This window comes from Vanellus vanellus, assembly GCF_965231255.1.
Source record: "Vanellus vanellus genome assembly, chromosome: 27".
In the NCBI taxonomy this organism is placed as follows: domain Eukaryota; kingdom Metazoa; phylum Chordata; class Aves; order Charadriiformes; family Charadriidae; genus Vanellus; species Vanellus vanellus.
The window spans coordinates 2,922,445-2,940,528 of record NC_138932.1 but is presented as its reverse complement, the minus strand read 5'-3'; the positions used below and the strand labels follow the sequence as shown (position 1 = coordinate 2,940,528).

Below are 18,084 nucleotides of genomic sequence, written 5' to 3'. Positions count from 1 at the left end.
AGCCCCCCATGGTCCCACCAAGACCCCATGGTCCCACCGAGCCCCCCCCGCGATCCCACTGAGCCCCTCATGGTCTCACCAAGACCCCATGGTCCCACCGAGCACCCCCCGCGATCCCACTGAGCCCCCCACGATCCCACCAAGCCCCCTGAGGTCCCACCAAGACCCCCGCGATCCCACTGAGCCCCCCACGGTCCCACCAAGACCCCTGCGATCCCACTGAGCCCCCCACGGTCCCACCAAGACCCCATGGTTCCACTGAGCCCCCCCCGCGATCCCACTGAGCCCCCCACGGTCCCACCAAGACCCCATGGTCCCACCGAGCCCCCCTGTGATCCCACTGAGCCCCCCATGGTCCCACCGAGACCCCATGGTCCCACCAAGCCCCCCGCGATCCCACTGAGCCCCCCACGGTCCCACCAAGACCCCTGCGGTCCCACTGAGCCCCTCATGGTCCCACCAAGACCCCATGGTCCCACTGAGCCCCTCATGGTCCCACCAAGACCCCATGGTCCCACCGAGCCCCCCCCCGTGATCCCACTGAGCCCCTCATGGTCCCACCAAGACCGCATGGTCCCACCAAGCCCCCCACGGTCCCACCAAGACCCCATGGTCCCACCGAGCCCCCCACGGTCACACCAAGACCCCCATGGTCCCGCCGACTCCCCCACGGTCCCACCGAGACCCCACGGTCTCGCTGAGCCCCCCATGGTCCCACCAAGCCCCCCCAACGGTCCCACTGAGCCTGGCTGCTCCCGCAAGGCCTTGGGGTGCCGGGGTGGGGTGGGGATGGTGTGTGTCCCCCTTTTCCTCTCTTTCCGTGATTCCCAGAGCTGCCGGACACGCGGTTTCAGCCCTCAAACTGTTGTGATTTTGGTTGGGGGGGGGGGGGGTGTCCCCCCACGTTCTCCCAGCAACTATGGGAGAAGAGAACCACAGAATGGTTGAGATCGGAAGAGCCCTTAAAGATCACCTGTCCACGGACAGACGGACGGACGGGGGGGAGGGGGGGTTGGAAGAAGGACGCACACCTCTTTGAAGGCCGCGTGCCCCTTCGCACGAGGACGGAGCCACCCGTCCATGGGAGGTGGCCCACGCCCCATCCCGCTCAGCCCCCTTCTCCCCACCCTTCGCCCCAAAGACTCTGGTGGCCCTGACAGCCTCCGGCCCAAGCGGGGCCACCATGGGGTGACCGCTTCTCCCAAGGGTCCCCACGCACACCCCTCCCACCCCCGGCTCCTCGGGACCAGGGTGGGCGCCGTTGGGTCCCCACGCGCTCCTCCTCCACTTGTGGCCCCTCCATGCCCGGGGCGTGCACGGCGGGTCCCCACGCGGCCCCCTCCACCCATGGCACAGCAGGTCCCCCGTGTCCCTTCCGTCCGTGTCACAGCGAATCCCACCACAGCCCCTCCAGCCGTGTCACGGAGTGTCCTCCCTCCACCCATGTCATGGTGGGTCCCCACATAGCCCACTGCACCCGTGTCACACGGTGGGTCCCCACGCAGCCCCTCCACACATGTCACAGTATGTCCCCCGCTCCCCCTCCACCCACGTCACAGCATGTCACCCCTCACCTCCTCCACCCGTGTCACAGCAGGTCCCATTGCGGCCCTTCCACCCGTGTCACGGTGTGTCCTCCGTGTCCCTTCCATCTGTGTCATGGCAGGTCCCCTCACCCCCCCTCCACCCGTGTCACAGTATGTCCCCCGCGCCCCCTCCACCCATGTCATGGCGGGTCACCATGTCCCCCCTCCACTTGTGGCACAGTGGGTCCCATTGAAGCCCCTCCACCCATGTCACAGCGTGTCCCCCGTGTCCCTTCCATCTGTGTCACAGCGAGTCCCCCCTCACCCCCCTTCGCCTGTGTCACAGCAGGTCCCCCCCCATCCCCTCCACCCGTGTCATGGCGGGTCCCCCACGCCCCCTCCACTCGTGTCACAGCACGTCCCCCCATGGCCCCTCCACCCATGTCATGGCGGGTCCCCATGTCCCCCCTCCACTTGTGTCACAGCAGGTCCCCCCCCATCCCCTCCACCTGTGTCATGGCGGGTCCCCACACAGTTCACCCCCTCCCCCCGTGTCACGGTGTGTCCCCCACGCCCCCTCCACCCGTGTCACAGCACGTCCCCCCACAGCCCCTCCACCCATGTCATGGTGGGTCACCATGTCCCCCCTCCACTTGTGTCACAGCGGGTCCCACCTCACCCCCTCTACCCGTGTCACAGCAGGTCCCATTACAGCCCCTCCCCCCATGTCACAGCATGTCCCCCACGTTCCCTCCACCCGTGTCACGGTGTGTCCCCCCTCACGCCCTCCACCCGTGTCACCGCATGTCCCCAACACCCCCTCCACCGGTGTCACGGCATGTCCCCCCTCACCCCCTCCACCTGTTTCATGGCGTGTCCCCCACGTCCCCTCCACCCCTGTCACAGCGTGACCCCTTCACCCCCTCCACCCGTGTCACAGCATGTCCCCCCCACCCGTGTCACAGTGTGTCCCCCACGTCCCCTCCACCCATGTCACAGCGTGACCCCTTCACCCCCTCCACCCGTGTCACAGCATGTCCCCCCCACCCGTGTCACAGCGTGTCCCCCACGTCCCCTCCACCCATGTCACAGCGTGACCCCTTCACCCCCTCCACCCGTGTCACAGCATGTCCCCCCCCACCCGTGTCACAGTGTGTCCCCCACGTCCCCTCCACCCATGTCACAGCGTGACCCCTTCACCCCCTCCACCCGTGTCACAGCATGTCCCCCCCCACCCGTGTCACAGCGTGTCCCCCACGTCCCGCCCACCTGTGTCACAGTGTGTCCCACCTCACCCCCCCCCCCCGTGTCACACCGTGTCCCCCCTCCCCCCCCGTGCCCCGGCGCCCCCCCACCCCCCCGCGCCCCCTCCACGCGCGCCCTCCCGGCCCTGAGTGCCGCCCGGCGCGCGCGCGCGGGGTAGGGGGGGGGTGGGGGGGGTGTGTCCGCGCGCGTGCGCGCGCGCGCGCGCGTGTCCGCGCGGCGGCCGCGGACTACATCCCCCATCAGCCCGCGGGCGGGGGCGCCTCCCGCTGCGCCCAGCCGCCTTCGAACAAAAGAGTTGTTTCCCCCCGCGGGGCTCCGCGCCGCCCCGCGCCCCGCCGGCCCCCCGCACACCCCGCCGGCCGCCGGGAGCCGGGGGCGGAGGCGGCGGCGGGGGGACCCCGGCGGGCTGGAAGTGCCTGGGCGAGGGAGCTCGGGTTACAGAGAGAAAGGGGCTTGGCCAGGCGGAGGGGAGGTGGGCGGAGGGTCCTTTTCTCTCTCTGTTTCTCTCCCTCTGCCTTTTTTTTTTTTTTTTTTCCTCCTCTTTTTTTTTTTTTTTTTTTTTTTCCCTCCTTCCCTTCTCCCTCCCGAGCTCTTTGTGTCCCCCCCCACCACCCCCCCTCCCCTCCTCTCGCTCTCACACCCCCCACCCCCCCACCCCCCACCCCCCCCCCCCCCCTTCCCCAACCAACCACCACCACCCAACCCCCTCTCAAGTCTTTGTTAGCCATGCCTAGCCTGGTAGTACCAGGGATAATGGAAAGGAACGGGGGTTTCGGCGATTTAGGCTGTTTCGGTGGGAGCGGCAAAGACAGAGCGCTGCTGGAGGATGACCGGGCGCTGCAGCTCGCCCTGGACCAGCTCTGCCTGCTGGGGCTAGGCGAGCCTTCCTCCTCCTCCTCCTCCTCCGCCGTGGTGCTGGTGGAGGACAGCAACAACAACAACAATAACCCGCCGCCGCCGCCGCCGCAGCAGCCCCCGCCGCCGCCGCCGCCGCCGCCGCCGCAGCAGCAGCAGCAACCGCCGCCGCCGCCGCCGCCGCCGCCGCCAACGGCCCCGAAGGGTTCGTCGGCTCCCAGCGCCGGGGCGGCGGAGCCCAAGTTGTGCGCTCTGTACAAGGAGGCCGAGCTGAGGCTCAAGAGCAGCTCCAACACCACCGAGTGCGTCCCGGTGCCCAGCTCCGAGCACGTGGCCGAGATCGTGGGACGGCAAGGTGAGCGCCGGTGTGTCCCGGTGTGGCGTGTGTGTCGTCCCCCCCCCCCCCCATCCCGGTATCCCCCCCCCCCCCTTCCCCGGGTTGCTTTCCTCGGGAAACTTCCCCCCCTCCAGCCGCCGCCGGGAGGATCGGGGACCGCCTCCGCCAACTTCCCCCCGCCGCTCCCTCCCCATTGTTCGGGACCGGCGCCGGGGCGGACCCCCCCCCCCCCGTCGCCACTCCGCGCCCCGCTCGGTTCAGCCCCACCGGGGACAAAGCGGAGGGGGGGCAGCCCGCATCTCCCATCCCCGCGGCTGCGGACGGGTGGTGGGATGGGGTTTTTTTTTATTGGGGGGGGTGGGGGTGGGGTGTCCGTGGGGGGGTGTGTGTGTCTATAGGAATTCTTGCGTGGGCTTGTCCGGTTGTCTGTCTGCACCGGAGCGCCGAGCCCGTGGCTCCTCCGGTTCTGCGAAAGAGCCGTTCCTGAACGGTGCTCTCCGCCCTCCTTCTTTTTTTTTTTTTTTTTTTTTTTTTTAAAAAAAAAAAAAAAAAGAAAAATAAAGCGGGGGGGGGGGGGGGGGGGGAGGTGAAAATAAAGCGGGAGGAGTGGGGAGGGGAAGGAGAAGGGAGAGCGGGGCCGGCGGAGCCCGGCTGCCGGCGCGGGGTGAAAAATCCTCTTTGTTGGGTTCGGCGGAGCGAGGGGGGTGTGGTTGCGCCGGGGCTACCGGGCGGGCGAGTGGGCGAACGGGCCGAGGCGCGGGGCCGGGCGGGCGAGGGATGGAAGTTGAACTCCTTCTGCGGCCATGTGACTGGCGGGGGGACCCCGCAGCGGGCAGCCGGGCGTCCCGCGTGGGTGTCCCCCCTTCCACGCACCCCCCCCCACTCCCCCCCCCACCCCCCCGGTCCGGCCCCGCCGCTGACCGCGCTCCGCCACAGTGATGCTTTTGTTCTCCTTACGGCGGTGTTGGGATCGAGGTGGAATGGAGGAGGGCTTTAAAAAAAAAAAAAAAAAAATATATATATATATCTATCTCTATCTATCTGTCTCTATATACCACACCCACTCTTAAGTCACCCCTCGCCCACCCCCACCGCTCCGGGCTCCCGAGTGTGCATGGGGAGGGGAGGGGGGGTGCGGGGAGAGCAGCTCCGTGGGCATTGCGGGAGCCGGGGGGGGGGGTTACAACGTGGGGCTGGCGAGAGAAGTTTTGTGTGGCTTACAGAGGGGGGCAAAAAAAAAAAAAAAAAAAAAAATAGTGTGGCTAAGTAGGAATTTTTTTTTTTTTTAATTATTTTTTTTTTCTCTAAGCGAGTAACTTGACGCCGCTCTGGAAGTGTGACGGGCAGTGACTGCGGCTCCAAATCCAGATGCTTCCTCTTGGGTTGGGAATTGAAATCGCCCGAGCAGGGGGTTTGCGGTTTGACGTGATGGGAAGGGGGCTTCTGGGAACCAGTGCTCCCAGTAGGGAGGCTGAGGTGGGCAAGGGGAGGCCCCGGGGAGAGGGACAGGAATGGCTGGTGGCTGTGCATCCTTACCGGAGCGTGTTATGGGAACAATGGAGCTGGTGGCTCAGCGGTCTCCCACCGGCGAGGCTGGAGGCCGGTCCCCGTGCTGGGATGGAGAGCGCGTGGGGGAAGCCGTCCTCCCCCAAAACTCAGGGGGTCTGCAGCGGAGGGAACGGCTCTTGCTGTGGTTTCCCCCCCCCACCGCCGCACTGGGGTGGTGGCCCCTGCGCCGGTGGAGTTGGGGACACAGTGGGGCGAAGGGCCTGATCCTCCCCGTGATGCTTTTACAGCGCCGCGAGCTGAGAGCGGCCAGAAACGGCGGGGCTTTGCACCAACTCGGCGCTGGCGGGTGCAAGGCCGTGGAGAATCAGGCCCCCTTTGTTTAATAAAGTTAGAAAAGAGCGAGGATTCGGCAGGCGGAATCGAGGGGAAACGTTAGACGATGCGGGAGGTGCTCGGGTTATTTTCTTCCTGGCTCTCGCCACTGCCCCAAACTCCCGAGAAGGGGGTGTGTTTGGATGGGTTCGATACGCAGCGGCGTGGCCGGAGGGATGGAGAGGAACGTGGAGACCTGGAATTTTTTTATTGTGGTTTTTTTTTTTTCTTTTTTTCTTTTTCCACCATTTTTAGAGTGTGTGAAGGGTTTTCCCACATCTGGGTAAACTGGGAAATGTCAGCGGGCCGGAGCTGCGGCAAGGCAGACTCGGTGGCGCTCTGTCAGTTCGTGGGTCAGGCGGTGCGAGCTGTGCCCCCTTCTAGAGGCGGGTGGGCCAGATCCTGCTCTGGTGGAAACCACCGTTGCTTCAGCAGAGAAGCCCAAACTCTTTGCTCCAGCAGAGATTGGGGGCCCACACTTTCTGATTTTTAAAGGCCCATAGGAATGTCTCCTGGGGCTTTTTTTTTTTGGGTGGAAAGCTGGATTACGAAGCCGGCGCTGGGCGCAGGGCACCCTGGGGGGCCGAATCCTGCGCGTTTGTGGATGCCTGAGCAGGAATCCCCCAGGGGGACCCAGAAACTGCAGATTTTCACCCCCTTGGTAATACTGCTCATGGGGCTGATGGTTTCCGAAGGAAATGAGGGTTTTATGGGTATTTGTGAAGAGGGTGATGAACGTCTTGGGAAAGAGAGCGAAAAAAGAAGTAATAGTGAAATAAAAATTATTTCAGAGCTTTAATTAGTACCAGGCTTGAGCTTTTTCTTTAACTTAGTATTTTCTGATCTGACAAACCGCACTGGTCCTTCATATGGTTTGAAAATACTATCTACCATCTTTGAAAGTGTACCTTTCCGACACGTACGCCTGTAGGAGGCCTGGATCTGGGCACGGGGGCCCTTCTACGGGCATCTGGTGGTGGGATTTCCACCTGCCCGAATACGCTGCCCTTTACTTTGCCGGAAGAGCGTAAAGGTACTTGAGTATAAATAAGGCTCAATCCCCATATATTTTTATAAGAACGTTTGTAAGTGTGATTTGCGAAGAGGTTTACTTGTGGCAGAGGGGGCGGCTCCTCTTGGAAGGAGAGATGCTGCAGGAGCGAAACCTGTGCTTGGCGGCTCCCTGCGTTCCCCGGGAACTGTTACCGTGCCCCGGCGGATGGAGCCAATCGCGTGCTGGAAACCTCGCTCGAGTTTGCGCCGGTGCCGGTTTGTGCGCTGAATTCGAGCGGCGCTTCTTCAGCGGCGCGACCGCTAGCCGGGCGGGATGGGGGACTCACTGGGATGAGATCATGGGCTGCGGAAAGGAGGACTTTGCGGGAATTGGCTGAACGGGTGCTGAGAGCTGCTCCTCCATCAGGATGCCCCAGGTTCCGTGGTGGAGAGCGAGGTGGCTGGTGGGATGTGCCAAGGACTGCTTTGCAAATTGCAGGAGAGGAAACTGGAAAAGGAAGGATCGTAGAATCATAGAAGGGGTTGGGTTGGAAGGGACCTTTAAGATCATCCAGTTCCAACCCCTTGCCGTGGGCAGGGACACCTCCCACTAGACCAGGTTGCTCCAAGCCCCAGGATGAGGGGATAAAGTCCTAACAATCCCTTTGACTGGTGTTTGTGACCTCTTCTGCTCTGCCCCTGGCCATGGTTGGCAATGACTTCCCTTCCCTGGCTGGGAGTGGAGCCATGACCTCCATGTGTGCCCTCCTGTGGCACAGGGTAAGGAGCAGGGATGTCTCTGCCTGTCTTGCGGCTCCTGCAGATCATTTCCCCCTTCCTTTGGTGTGTGGACTCCAGCCGTGCGGAGCTTGGGTGGTTGAACCTCCTGGCACGTGTCATGGCGTGCATGGTGCTCCCTGGTTCTTCTGGAGCCGGTCTGGACCTGCATGGTGCACTGGGGCGCTTGGTGGCTCTTGTATTTCTCCTGCTGACTCTTGTGGTGGGCATCTTCCCTGGCCCAGTTCCTCTCTGGGACTGTGTGTGTTCTCAGGGCTGCGCAGATAAAATTGGCCAGGGTGTAAAGACAAAGCACTGAAGTGGTGTCCCACCATCTCCTCAAAAACCACCTGCAAACCAAGGGCATTGCAAAGGAGAAGGTTCTTGCGACCCAAGGGCGTGGGTTGAGATGGGAGAGATGCTGGGAGAGCGTCTAAAGGTGTCCTGCTTTGGCCGTTCAGATCGTGAACTTAGAAAGGGGCAGAAATCCTCAGCCACCGGGATGTCCGGGTTCTTCCCGAGAAGTCACCTGAGGCAGGCGTAGGTCAGCCCGATGAAGAGGCATATCTGACTTTTCTGCCGGTGTGAAATCTGCTCCCGCTGCCAAACTGGGCTGCTGTCCGTGGAGCCGGGGTGGAGGCTCCTGGACTCTTAAGGCTGGATCTTGTAGTTAGGGAGCCATGGGTTCTTTGTGTGCCCGGTGCGTGCAGGCGCGGGGAGAAGGTAGCGGGTCGGTTTGGCTTCTTGCTGCGCGGAGCACAACAGCGCAAGGCGCCCGCTCCCAGCAGGTCCCTTCCCTGGAAGAGTCTTTTTTGCTCCCATCGTCAGTGGTAGCATCCATTGTCACCTGTACCCAGAGACACCCTTTGATGAAGCATCTCCCAGCCCGCTCTAACTAGCCTGTTGTCAACAGGAATGAGATTATGTGAGAGAGGAGCTTAACGTAAATTGCTCTTTCTTGGCAAGGTGAAGTCAAATAACAAGAGGCCCCACTAACCCCAGGTGATTGGGCTCTTTGTGTAGCTCCAAACATGCTCTAACGCTTTTAGCATTTAAAAATAGTCCAAGGAAGCCTTTTTCATTGAGGAAGTCTGATGATTGCAGCTCCCCCACCCACCATGTGGAGGTGGGTGTACAGCATCCGAGAAGCAGCGAGGGGGGCAGATCCTGTTGTCTGCTTGCTTCGCGTAAATCTTGGAGCTAAAGGCACCCGGGCTGGTGGGGCCCGAAAACCAACCTCCGTACGCCGCTCTAGCAGCTTGAGACGGGCCTTAAAGGGAGAGAAGAAATTGCAGTCGGTGTCAGATTTGTTATAAAGTGTTAATGAGAATCCATGTGAATTTTACACCAGGGAAAAGTGCAGAACGGGATCGACTTTGTGCGGTTTGAACTGGAGGTGGGAGGAGAAAATGGGTCTGGGAGAGAGACAAAGGGAATTTTCTAGGGAGACACGCACGCTCCGCGCATCGGATCCGGCTGCTGGATGCCGCGCTGACCGAGTGAACCGCGCCGCAGAGCAGCCGGCCGGAATCTAGGGCAGTGGGAAAGCGTGCTGGCGTTGGGTGGGGGCCCCCGCCCCCCCTCCCCTCGATCCTGCCTTTGTCTGGCAGCCCCCCCCCCTCCTCCTGCGTCCCCCATCCTCCGCCAGCTTGCCGTGCCCCGCTTTCCCTCCCCTCCTCCCCGCGCCGTCCGGCTCCGAGCGTGTGCCGCGCAGGATTGTGCCATGCAGGGGTCCGCGGTCACACCCACCCCGGTGTGATGCATCGCTGGCGGAGAGCGGCTGCTCAGGACCCGGCGGGGGGGGGGGGGGAGGGGGACGAGGGGGCTTCCAGCCCGAGTTCCCAACTTTCCTCCGCCGCACAACAAGGCGACGATTGTCTGTGGCATCTGGGTTGTTGCTTTTGGGTCGTGTTGTTTTTTTTTTTCCTTTTTTTTTTTTTTTTTTTTTTTTTTTTCTTTTTCCATTTTTTTTTTTTTGTTCTTTAATAAACAACTTTCGTCGCTGCATGAAAAAAGCTTAAAATCGCTGCGCTGGAATGAGGTGGTTGCTTATTTTCGTGGCGTGGTGGTGTGTTGGGTTTGGGGTGGTTGGTTTTTTTCCCCCCCCCTTTCTTGTAAACACAACTTGCATCATCAGTACAATAAAACCTCAATGCAACGGGATTTAGTTGTTTGTGGTCCTTTTGTGTGCATTTGTGTTTTTTGACACCACTTTCATCAGGTTTGCAATGCAGCAAAACCTTACCCCACAGATATTCAGGAGGGGTTTATTTGTGATGTTCTTTGTGTGCTTGTCTTTTAACATGGCTTTCATCTTAAATGGAAAAAGAATGCCCCACCTTACCAGAGATATTTGAGGGTTGTTTATTTTATGGTCCTCTGTAATTTTCTGACTATAACAGAAAAAAAGACCAAGTCCTAATTTGCCCTTAGGCTCTCTTATACCACACCAGCAATGTCAAAACGTCTTCAGTGGGGTATTTACAGGTGTAATTTATACCGGTGCAGCGTAAAGGTGCTTTAATATAAATGAGAAGAGGGCTGAAAATCTTTTGTCTTTAGAGATAATTTTGTATCTGATGAAAACAAGCAATATAAGGACCTGGAGTGATTTGTGTGGTGTGTTTTGTGTTTTTTTTTTTTTTTTTTTTTTTTAAAAAAACCAACAATCCACACCACAAAACCCCAACCTAACAAAAAAAAAAAACCCACCTCGGGGCTGGATCCTTAGTTGCTTGCTGTAAGCTGGTATGGCACCTCTGATGCTTTCAGGTGAAGCCCACGCTTCTGGGTGTAAATTGGCACGTGCTGGAGGTGTGCTGGTTTGTGCCAGGTAAGACCCTCTCTAGACTGCCTCAGAATGTACCCGTGCAGGATCCGTCCCTGTGGCAGCAGCGAAGGGAAGGTTGTCAGCGGGTTTAACTCTGAATTTACACCAAAGTAAAATATCCGATGGAACTACTCCATAGGCATGGCTGCATTTTCCATCGTGCTGTCCTTCTGCTGGCATTTACACCGTACGCGGTGTGGTGGGCACATCCAGTGTACGTCCATCCCGTGTGCTGCTCTGGCTTTTTCCTGCTGCCCGTGCAGCACACGGGAGCCTGGGTGCAAACCACAGGGAGGTCCTATGGAAGCACGGTGGTTTTACGCCGCGTTTTACTGAGCGAGAAAAGATTGGGGGTGGTTTCGTGCAAAGTAAACGGCAGTCAGATCAGATGCATCCTACACCTTTGTTGCGCTCGCGAGCGCCTGCCTTAGCTGGACCAAGTTCTTGAAGCCTTCTCGTGTTAGTTTTGATGGCTTTGTTTACCCCTGGTGCAGGGGTAAGTGGAGAGGAGAATGCGGTTGTGCATCCAAATCTCCCCCTGCTTCCACCCCCCTTACCCCTCCCCAGTTTGGCAATGTCTAGACTCGATTTATTTATTTGGTTTTAGCCAGAGCTAGCCGCTCTGCGGATTAATTCCAGTTAGAGAACTGGTCTGGGTGCCCGAGGCTCGACAGTCCTCAAGGGTTTGTTCCTGTATGTTAACATTTGTGGCTTACTAGGGTAATTTGCAAACACATTTACTTTGAGTCAATTGGCAGTCAGTTAACTGAAGTTAAAAAGAAAAAGGGGTGGGGGGAGGAAATAATCATACGAGCCTCCTTTGCAAAATGCTTTGGGATCTGTGTTATTGGCAAAAAACAGAATAATAGAAGCTAGGTAGTGGAAACACAACAAGAAAGGGCTTAATTCTCTCTCTAATATAAAAATCTAACTGGCAGGAGTCTGCCAGGGATCAATTAGCTGATGTCTGCGCACTGCCTTAAAGAGTAGAACACAACAGCAAAGTTATATATTATTATAGTTTCTACAGGTCCTTTTCTCCTCTTAGTTTTACATTTTTAACACCACCCACTAAGCAGTTTTCTCCCCTTTTAATAATCCACTGAGTAAAGCGGTTTGTTGCGTCTTGTTTTCAAATTTCAGTTATGCACGCAGAAAGCCTTTCATTAAAAAAAAAACAAAACCAAAAACACAGAGGATGAATTTGAAAAAAAGCACATAGGGCTGTGCTACTCATCGGGCCAGGATAGAAGGGGCTGCATCCTGATCTGGCTGAGCTCTGGCAGAAAGGGAACGATGTCGAAGGCGGCTCACGCCCCTCTTTAGTTGTCAGGGTTGGGGTTGAGATGGGCTGGGGGCCTTGGCACTGGGTGGGTAAACCGGATTTAAGCCCAGCCTGATTTTTAGCTGATGTAAATCGGCACAGCTCTCTGGGAAGTTGGTGGGGTTACCTGGATTTATACCGCTGCTGGCTTGGCCCGTTGTCTGCACCAATTTAGAGCTGCTAGAGATCTGGGCCACTGAACCTGCTGGGCTGCTGGTCTTGATGGAGTTCGTCTCATTTCCTGTGGGGTTATTTTCTCCAGTTTTTAAGCACAGGATCCCCCATCTGGCTGTCTCCGCAAAGCTGGCTTTCCTGTCTGCAGGCCTGCACGGAGACCCTCCCTCCTCCTCCTCCTCCTCCCCCTGCTTCTCACACCATCGACTGCACCATGCGTCCTTTTGTCCGTTTCTAGATCCTCCCTCCCCCTCTCGCCGTGCTCTCTCCTTGCCCGTCTCCCTTTTGCCGTTTTGGGGTGGCTCTCCTTTGCCTCCGCACCCCTAATTCTCCTCCTCCCTCCCAGGGATCGCAGCGGGCCTCTCCCTCAATTTCCATCACCTTTCCTCCGTCCCTAACTCCCTCCCACCCTCTCCAGCTCGTGTAACTCGCTTACGTTTGCCCTCATTCATGTGTATTCCTTGCCACCGTTTCCTTCCATCTGTCCCCAGCATGGAGCCCCCGTCCTTTGTCACCGCTCTGCTTGCCTGACCCTCCGTGTCGCCTCCTTGATTGTTCCCCATCGTGCTGGGCTCAGATCCCTCTCCCCCCACACGCAGTCATTGTCCCGCGGCTTAGAAAAACGCCGAACCCCAGCCCAGCCCTGACATACGCCTACCTGAGGTCCTTTTGCAAACGGGAGCAAGCCTGGCGCTCCCGGGAGGCAGAACGTGGGTCACTGAGGAATTCAGCAAACGCTCCTCCAGCCTGGGGTGATGCGCGGGAGTCATTTTCAGCGCGGATGCTTGCCGCTAACACCCCTTTTCTTTCCATGCGACGCTCCGGTGATATCCCTGGGGAAATGGTGGCATCTCGGTTAATCTTCCTAAGATGGAATCTCCATCTTTGGAGCGAGCAGCATAGGAGCGGAGCGGGGAAATGTCTGCCAGGGATGGGTCAGGGAGAGCCGACCCTGACCTGGGGCTGCGGGAGGGCAGAGGTGACCCCTTGATGGTTCTCTCCCGCCTTCCACGGGCTCCTTGGGATGAACCTTTAGTCTGTGATTTTGTCCATGTGCTTTTATTCTCCAGTTGCGTTGTGCCAACCACCGTAAGGTCCTGTTTTTTGAGTTTCCTAAGTACTAATAGTACAACACCGTAGATGACCACTGGTCCACATCAACTGTTAAGAAACTTTGCTAAACAAAGCATTGCAAATACACTTCAGGGTGCAAACTCAGCGGGGAGTAACACGTGAGCTACGTTGGACTTGGCAGGGGGTGCATTTGGTTTGGAATTTGGGGGTTTGCCCAGCTCTTTCTCTGGGTCAGATCTAGCATTTCCATTCCGCAGGAATGTGGAATTAGTGGCTTAGAGATGGGTTAAATGCAGCAGCATCGCAATGCTGAGCATTATAGGAAGTTTTGTAGTAACGCAGAGCAAGAGACAGCCGTTCTTCCCATTCCACAAACGGGGGACTGAGTCTCCGAGAGCTGAAGTAGCTCTGAGGAGTTAAAAGTCGCGTCGGGAGTCGACAGCGAAGTCAGGATTTACCGGCACGTGCCCTCCACCAGCGCCAAGACCCTCTGACGAGTGGTGGGGTTTCGAAGCTATGCCGGGAGGTTTTGTGTTCGCACAGTCTCCCGCAGTTTGACGAGGCTACACCCCAGTGCCCATGCGATGTTGCGAGATGCGAGTTGTGACCCGTCAGGCTGAGCATGCTTCGTGCCGCTCTAACTATTGGTTGTACTGTGCGCAGCGCCTGCCACCGCTGCGAGCGCGGGGAATTATTCTTGTCGGCTGCGGTGGCACGAGGCTGTGTTTTTATCACTGAAGGTGGTGGTGGGGTTCGATTCTTCTTAATGATACGTGGTGCTGGGGTCGTTACGTTCCTGTAAATACCCTGGTGCCGCAAGTGTGTGTCTCGTGAGATGAGCCGCAGATAAGTGCCACTAAGTGAGTGGCAGCCCTGAACTCCCAGCTGGGAAAGATGTTGTTATTTATTAGGATCTGTATAAATAATAATGTTCCAGCCCACCAGCTAAGGAATCTTAATTTCTTGGTTGCAGAAGCATCGCTCACAGGTAATCTTGTGTTAAAATATGATGTCGGTGTAGTATGTTGAGAAAAATTTGCTGGTATCAGGTGGTCAGAGGAGAGGAGAAGAGATGGGCTCCTTTTGGGGTGGGGAGGAGGTGGGGGATCTCACAGAGGGTCCAGTGCCATATCCCGATCCTCTTGTTCCATGAGCCCGGAGTCAGACACCTGAATTCGTGGGAAACCAGGGCAAAACGCTCACCTCACTCCATCTGCTCTAGTAGAAACGCGGTGCCCTGCAGAATCGCATTTTTAAATTCTTTTTAGAGACCTAAACTTGGAGCAAACCTCCCCGCGGAGGAAGCCACAGTCCGCAGGGGAGCTTGGTGCCAGGCTTTGAAAATGCCTTCAGGCACCGAGTGAGGCTTTTGGAGAGAGGGGTCAGAGGGACAGCAGCAGGGAGAGTTTCCAGAACCGGTTTAGAAAACTGTGCCACATCTGTAAAAACATTTCGTTGCTTCATGGCATCCTAGTGTCATCTAGGAACCTGGAGTCACACAGTTGGCTCTAAACCCCTCTAAAAAACTATTTGGAAGCCGAAACACACTGAAAAGTCTCTTGCCTTTTTTGGAAAAGCAGAAAGATGTTTTCTGAGCTGTAAAGAGCAGGGGCATAGGCTTGGTGAGCTCCAGGGAGGTGGATATTGGTAGACAAAAGCACCGGCATGGCAAGCGACCCCAGGAGAGTCTCCGAGCGCCCGGGCAGCTGTGGTGGGGAGGGCTGCGGCCATCACTGCTCGAGGCACCAGCGGGAGAGCGGAGGACGAAGCGCAGCCCTGGGCTGGATGGCCTCCCCTCCCTGGGCAGCCATGGCCCCGCCATCGCTGCCGCTCCTGGTGAGCGCCAGGAGCCGGGCTCCACGCACAGCCTGCGGTGGGGCTCCGCATGGACACGGGAGGGCAGCCCTGCCCCATTTCTTGCTGGTTTGACCCCAAAGCAAATACCGGCATCCTGCTACCCCCCGGCCTCCTAGCAGGGCTGACGTTTGGGGTCCCACCGTGTCTGAGGTGGGGAGCCCAAATTGCTGCGTCTCTGCTACCTCCCCCCAAACTTGGCCCCTCAAAAGTGACCTGGGTCTGGTGAATTGCACCGGGTTCACCCCAAAAGCTCCACAGTAGGACAGAAGAGGGCTCCGCTCTCTTGAGTTATGGCAGACGTCTCTCCCCTCCTGTTCCCTGTGAGCTGGTGTGGTCCACGTTGGCCATGCCTGGCCACGGACTCAGTGTCCCCCTGCTTCCTCCTGTCATCTTCAGCCTCTTGTGGCGCCATGCGTCAGTCGAATTCTTCCTGTCCTGAGATCCACTCTGAGGCGAGGGGAGCCGGGGCGGCCATCTTCTCTGAGGGGCAACATGGCGGGGCCTGGCCCTCAGCGGGGACAGGCTTCCTGACAGGGACGGCTGGCCCATGGGGAGGGCTTGAATCCCCTCCACCCCGGCTCCCTGGTGCTTGGGGGTGTGAGAAGGGGAGATCTCCGAGGGGTGATTGCTGAGGGGTGGATGATTTCAGAGGGGAGGTGGCTGAGGAGGATTGCGTAGTGGGGGGCAGCACACAAAATGGCGACACCCTCTTGAGGGTGAGGGAGTGGGGAGCTCCTGAGGGAGGAGCTCTCTGGGGCTGTTGAGGGGCAAACCTTCCTCTGGCACGTCTCCTGTCAGGGTTAGGGGGGAAGAATGGGCCTTTCCCTCATTTTAGGTTCCTGGGAAGGGGCTGCTGTGTGGTGCAGGCCCTGCTGAAAACATGGCAGCTCAGCCCGGTTTCCTGAGGAGAGGGGAGGGCGGCGGGACAGCCTCTTTAACCTCCCTGCCTTGTTTTCTCTCTCTTCCCCAAGGCTGCAAGATCAAAGCCCTGCGGGCGAAGACCAACACCTACATCAAGACTCCAGTGCGGGGTGAGGAGCCGGTCTTCATGGTGACAGGACGGCGGGAGGACGTGGCCATGGCCCGGCGGGAGATCATCTCCGCTGCCGAGCACTTCTCCATGATCAGGGCCTCCCGCAACAAGGCTGGCACCACTTTCGGCAGCGCTCCCACCTTGCCGGGGCAGGTCACCATCCGGGTGCGCGTGCCCTACCGCGTGGTGGGCTTGGTGGTGGGTCCCAAAGGAGCCACCATCAAGCGCATCCAGCAGCAAACCAACACCTACATCATCACGCCCAGCCGGGACCGGGACCCCGTCTTCGAAATCACCGGCGCGCCGGGCAACGTTGAGCGCGCCCGGGAGGAGATCGAGACCCACATCGCGGTGAGGACGGGCAAGATCCTGGAGTACAACAACGAGAACGACTTCCTCTCCAGCAGCCCCGACTCCGGCATGGAGAACCGCTACTCGGAGGCCTGGCGGGTCCATACGCCGGCGCCGGGCTGCAAGCCCCTCTCCACCTTCCGACAGAACAGCCTGGGGTGCATCGGCGACTGCTCCGTCGACCCCGTCTATGAGACCCCCCGGCTGAACGACCAAAACGACTTCAATTATGGTTACCTCTTCCCCAACTATGGCGTGAACAAGCAAGATCTGTATTACGGGGTGCCGGAGTCGGGTGCCCCGATGTGGGCTGGGCAGGAGAACACCAACCCCGTCTCGGTGCTCTTCTCGAAGCAGCAGCGGTCCAGCAGTACCGGCGCCATCCACCCAAATTCGCATCGCTCCCCGTCCTCCTCCATCCAAGAGCCCAATCTCTCCGGTCTCCCCAGGCGGTCGCAAGGGGAACCGCTCCAAGGGTTTTCCAAGCTGGGGACCACTACCGCTGCCCGGACGTCTGTCTCCAGCAGCCGCGAGTGCATGGTGTGTTTCGAAAGCGAAGTTACGGCAGCTCTGGTGCCCTGCGGCCACAACCTCTTCTGCATGGAGTGTGCCGTGAGGATCTGTGAGAGGACTGATCCAGAGTGCCCGGTTTGCCACGCTGCAGCCACTCAGGCCATTAGAATATTTTCCTAAAGAGACAGAGCAGGGCATTGGGGTGGGGGGGTGGGGGTAGGAAGGGAGCGTGGGGGGGGCCAGGAAAGAAAAATGATGCTGATGCTAATAATAATAATAATAATAATGATAATAATAATAATAATAATAATAATGACATCTGAAGAACAAACAAATGAATGAAAGAATAAATTAATTTAAAGAAGAAGAAGAAGAAAAAAAAGAAATTATTTTACAAGCAATGTATGTTATTTTTTAAAAAAAGAAAGTGAATAATAAAATTAAAATGAATAGCAAAGCCAGAAATTTTGAAGGGCGAACGATGCTCCAGCCTGCAATGTCTTTTTTAAAACAAGTACTCTGAACGCACACTCGGATCTCGCAAGCAAAGCGGTTTAGTTCAGTTTTTTTTGGTGGTGAGATTGGGACTTCTCTGCATTGACCAAGCCAGGCCATCTCGATCGGACGGGGAAGGGAGCAGGGACGCGGGGAGGGCCCTGCCAGCCTTTCTTCTCCAGCCACGTTCAATCTTCACCTTGGTCTGAAGCCCCTACTCTCCTCCCCCCCAGGGATGTCAGCCCAACTGGGAGCTCAGAAAGAAACAAATAGAAAGAAAGGAAAACGGATGACGGGGATTTAGAAAAACAAGAAAGAAACCATCAACCTCTGGGAACCTGTTAGAACGAGGGCACAACTGTATTACCTCAAAGATTTAAACAAAAAAAAAAAACCACAGCAGCTAAAGAACTTTTATTGTTTTCCTTTTTTTCTAAAAAAAACAAACAAACAAAAAAAAAAACACAAAAAAAAAAGAAAATCAAAAGAAGAAGATGAAGAAATAAAAATGGCGCCAGTGAAACTGAAGAAGGTTTGGAAGAACCTATTGGAATCACACTGGGCGATTAGCATTTATTTTATTATTCTGAGCCACCGTGGAGTCTGGAACTTTGTTCTTTTTTCCTTATCCGAGCAGGGATTTGTTCATCAGACGAATCAGGAGTCACTAACAGGGTATTTCAAAAGCAGTCCTGAGTTCCCATCCATGGGGGGAGTGTACCGACTTCCACGTTTCCGTAGTTCACTCTTCATCCTTTTTTCCAAGCGATGCCAGCTGCAGCTACACACGCCACGCAT

At 57.6% G+C, this 18,084-nt stretch overlaps 1 protein-coding gene across 1 annotated transcript; it reads left to right on the top strand.

Annotated features, from left to right (window-relative positions):
• Positions 1-3,518: 3,518 nt before the first annotated feature.
• MEX3A (mex-3 RNA binding family member A) lies at positions 3,519-16,971 on the top strand (the record flags this gene model as incomplete). The annotated part of the gene is made up of 2 exons (XM_082496234.1): positions 3,519-4,002; positions 15,866-16,971. The coding sequence occupies 2 exons, from the start codon at positions 3,519-3,521 to the stop codon at positions 16,969-16,971; spliced, it is 1,590 nt and encodes a 529-aa protein (XP_082352360.1).
• Between the last annotated feature and the right edge of the window lie 1,113 nt (positions 16,972-18,084).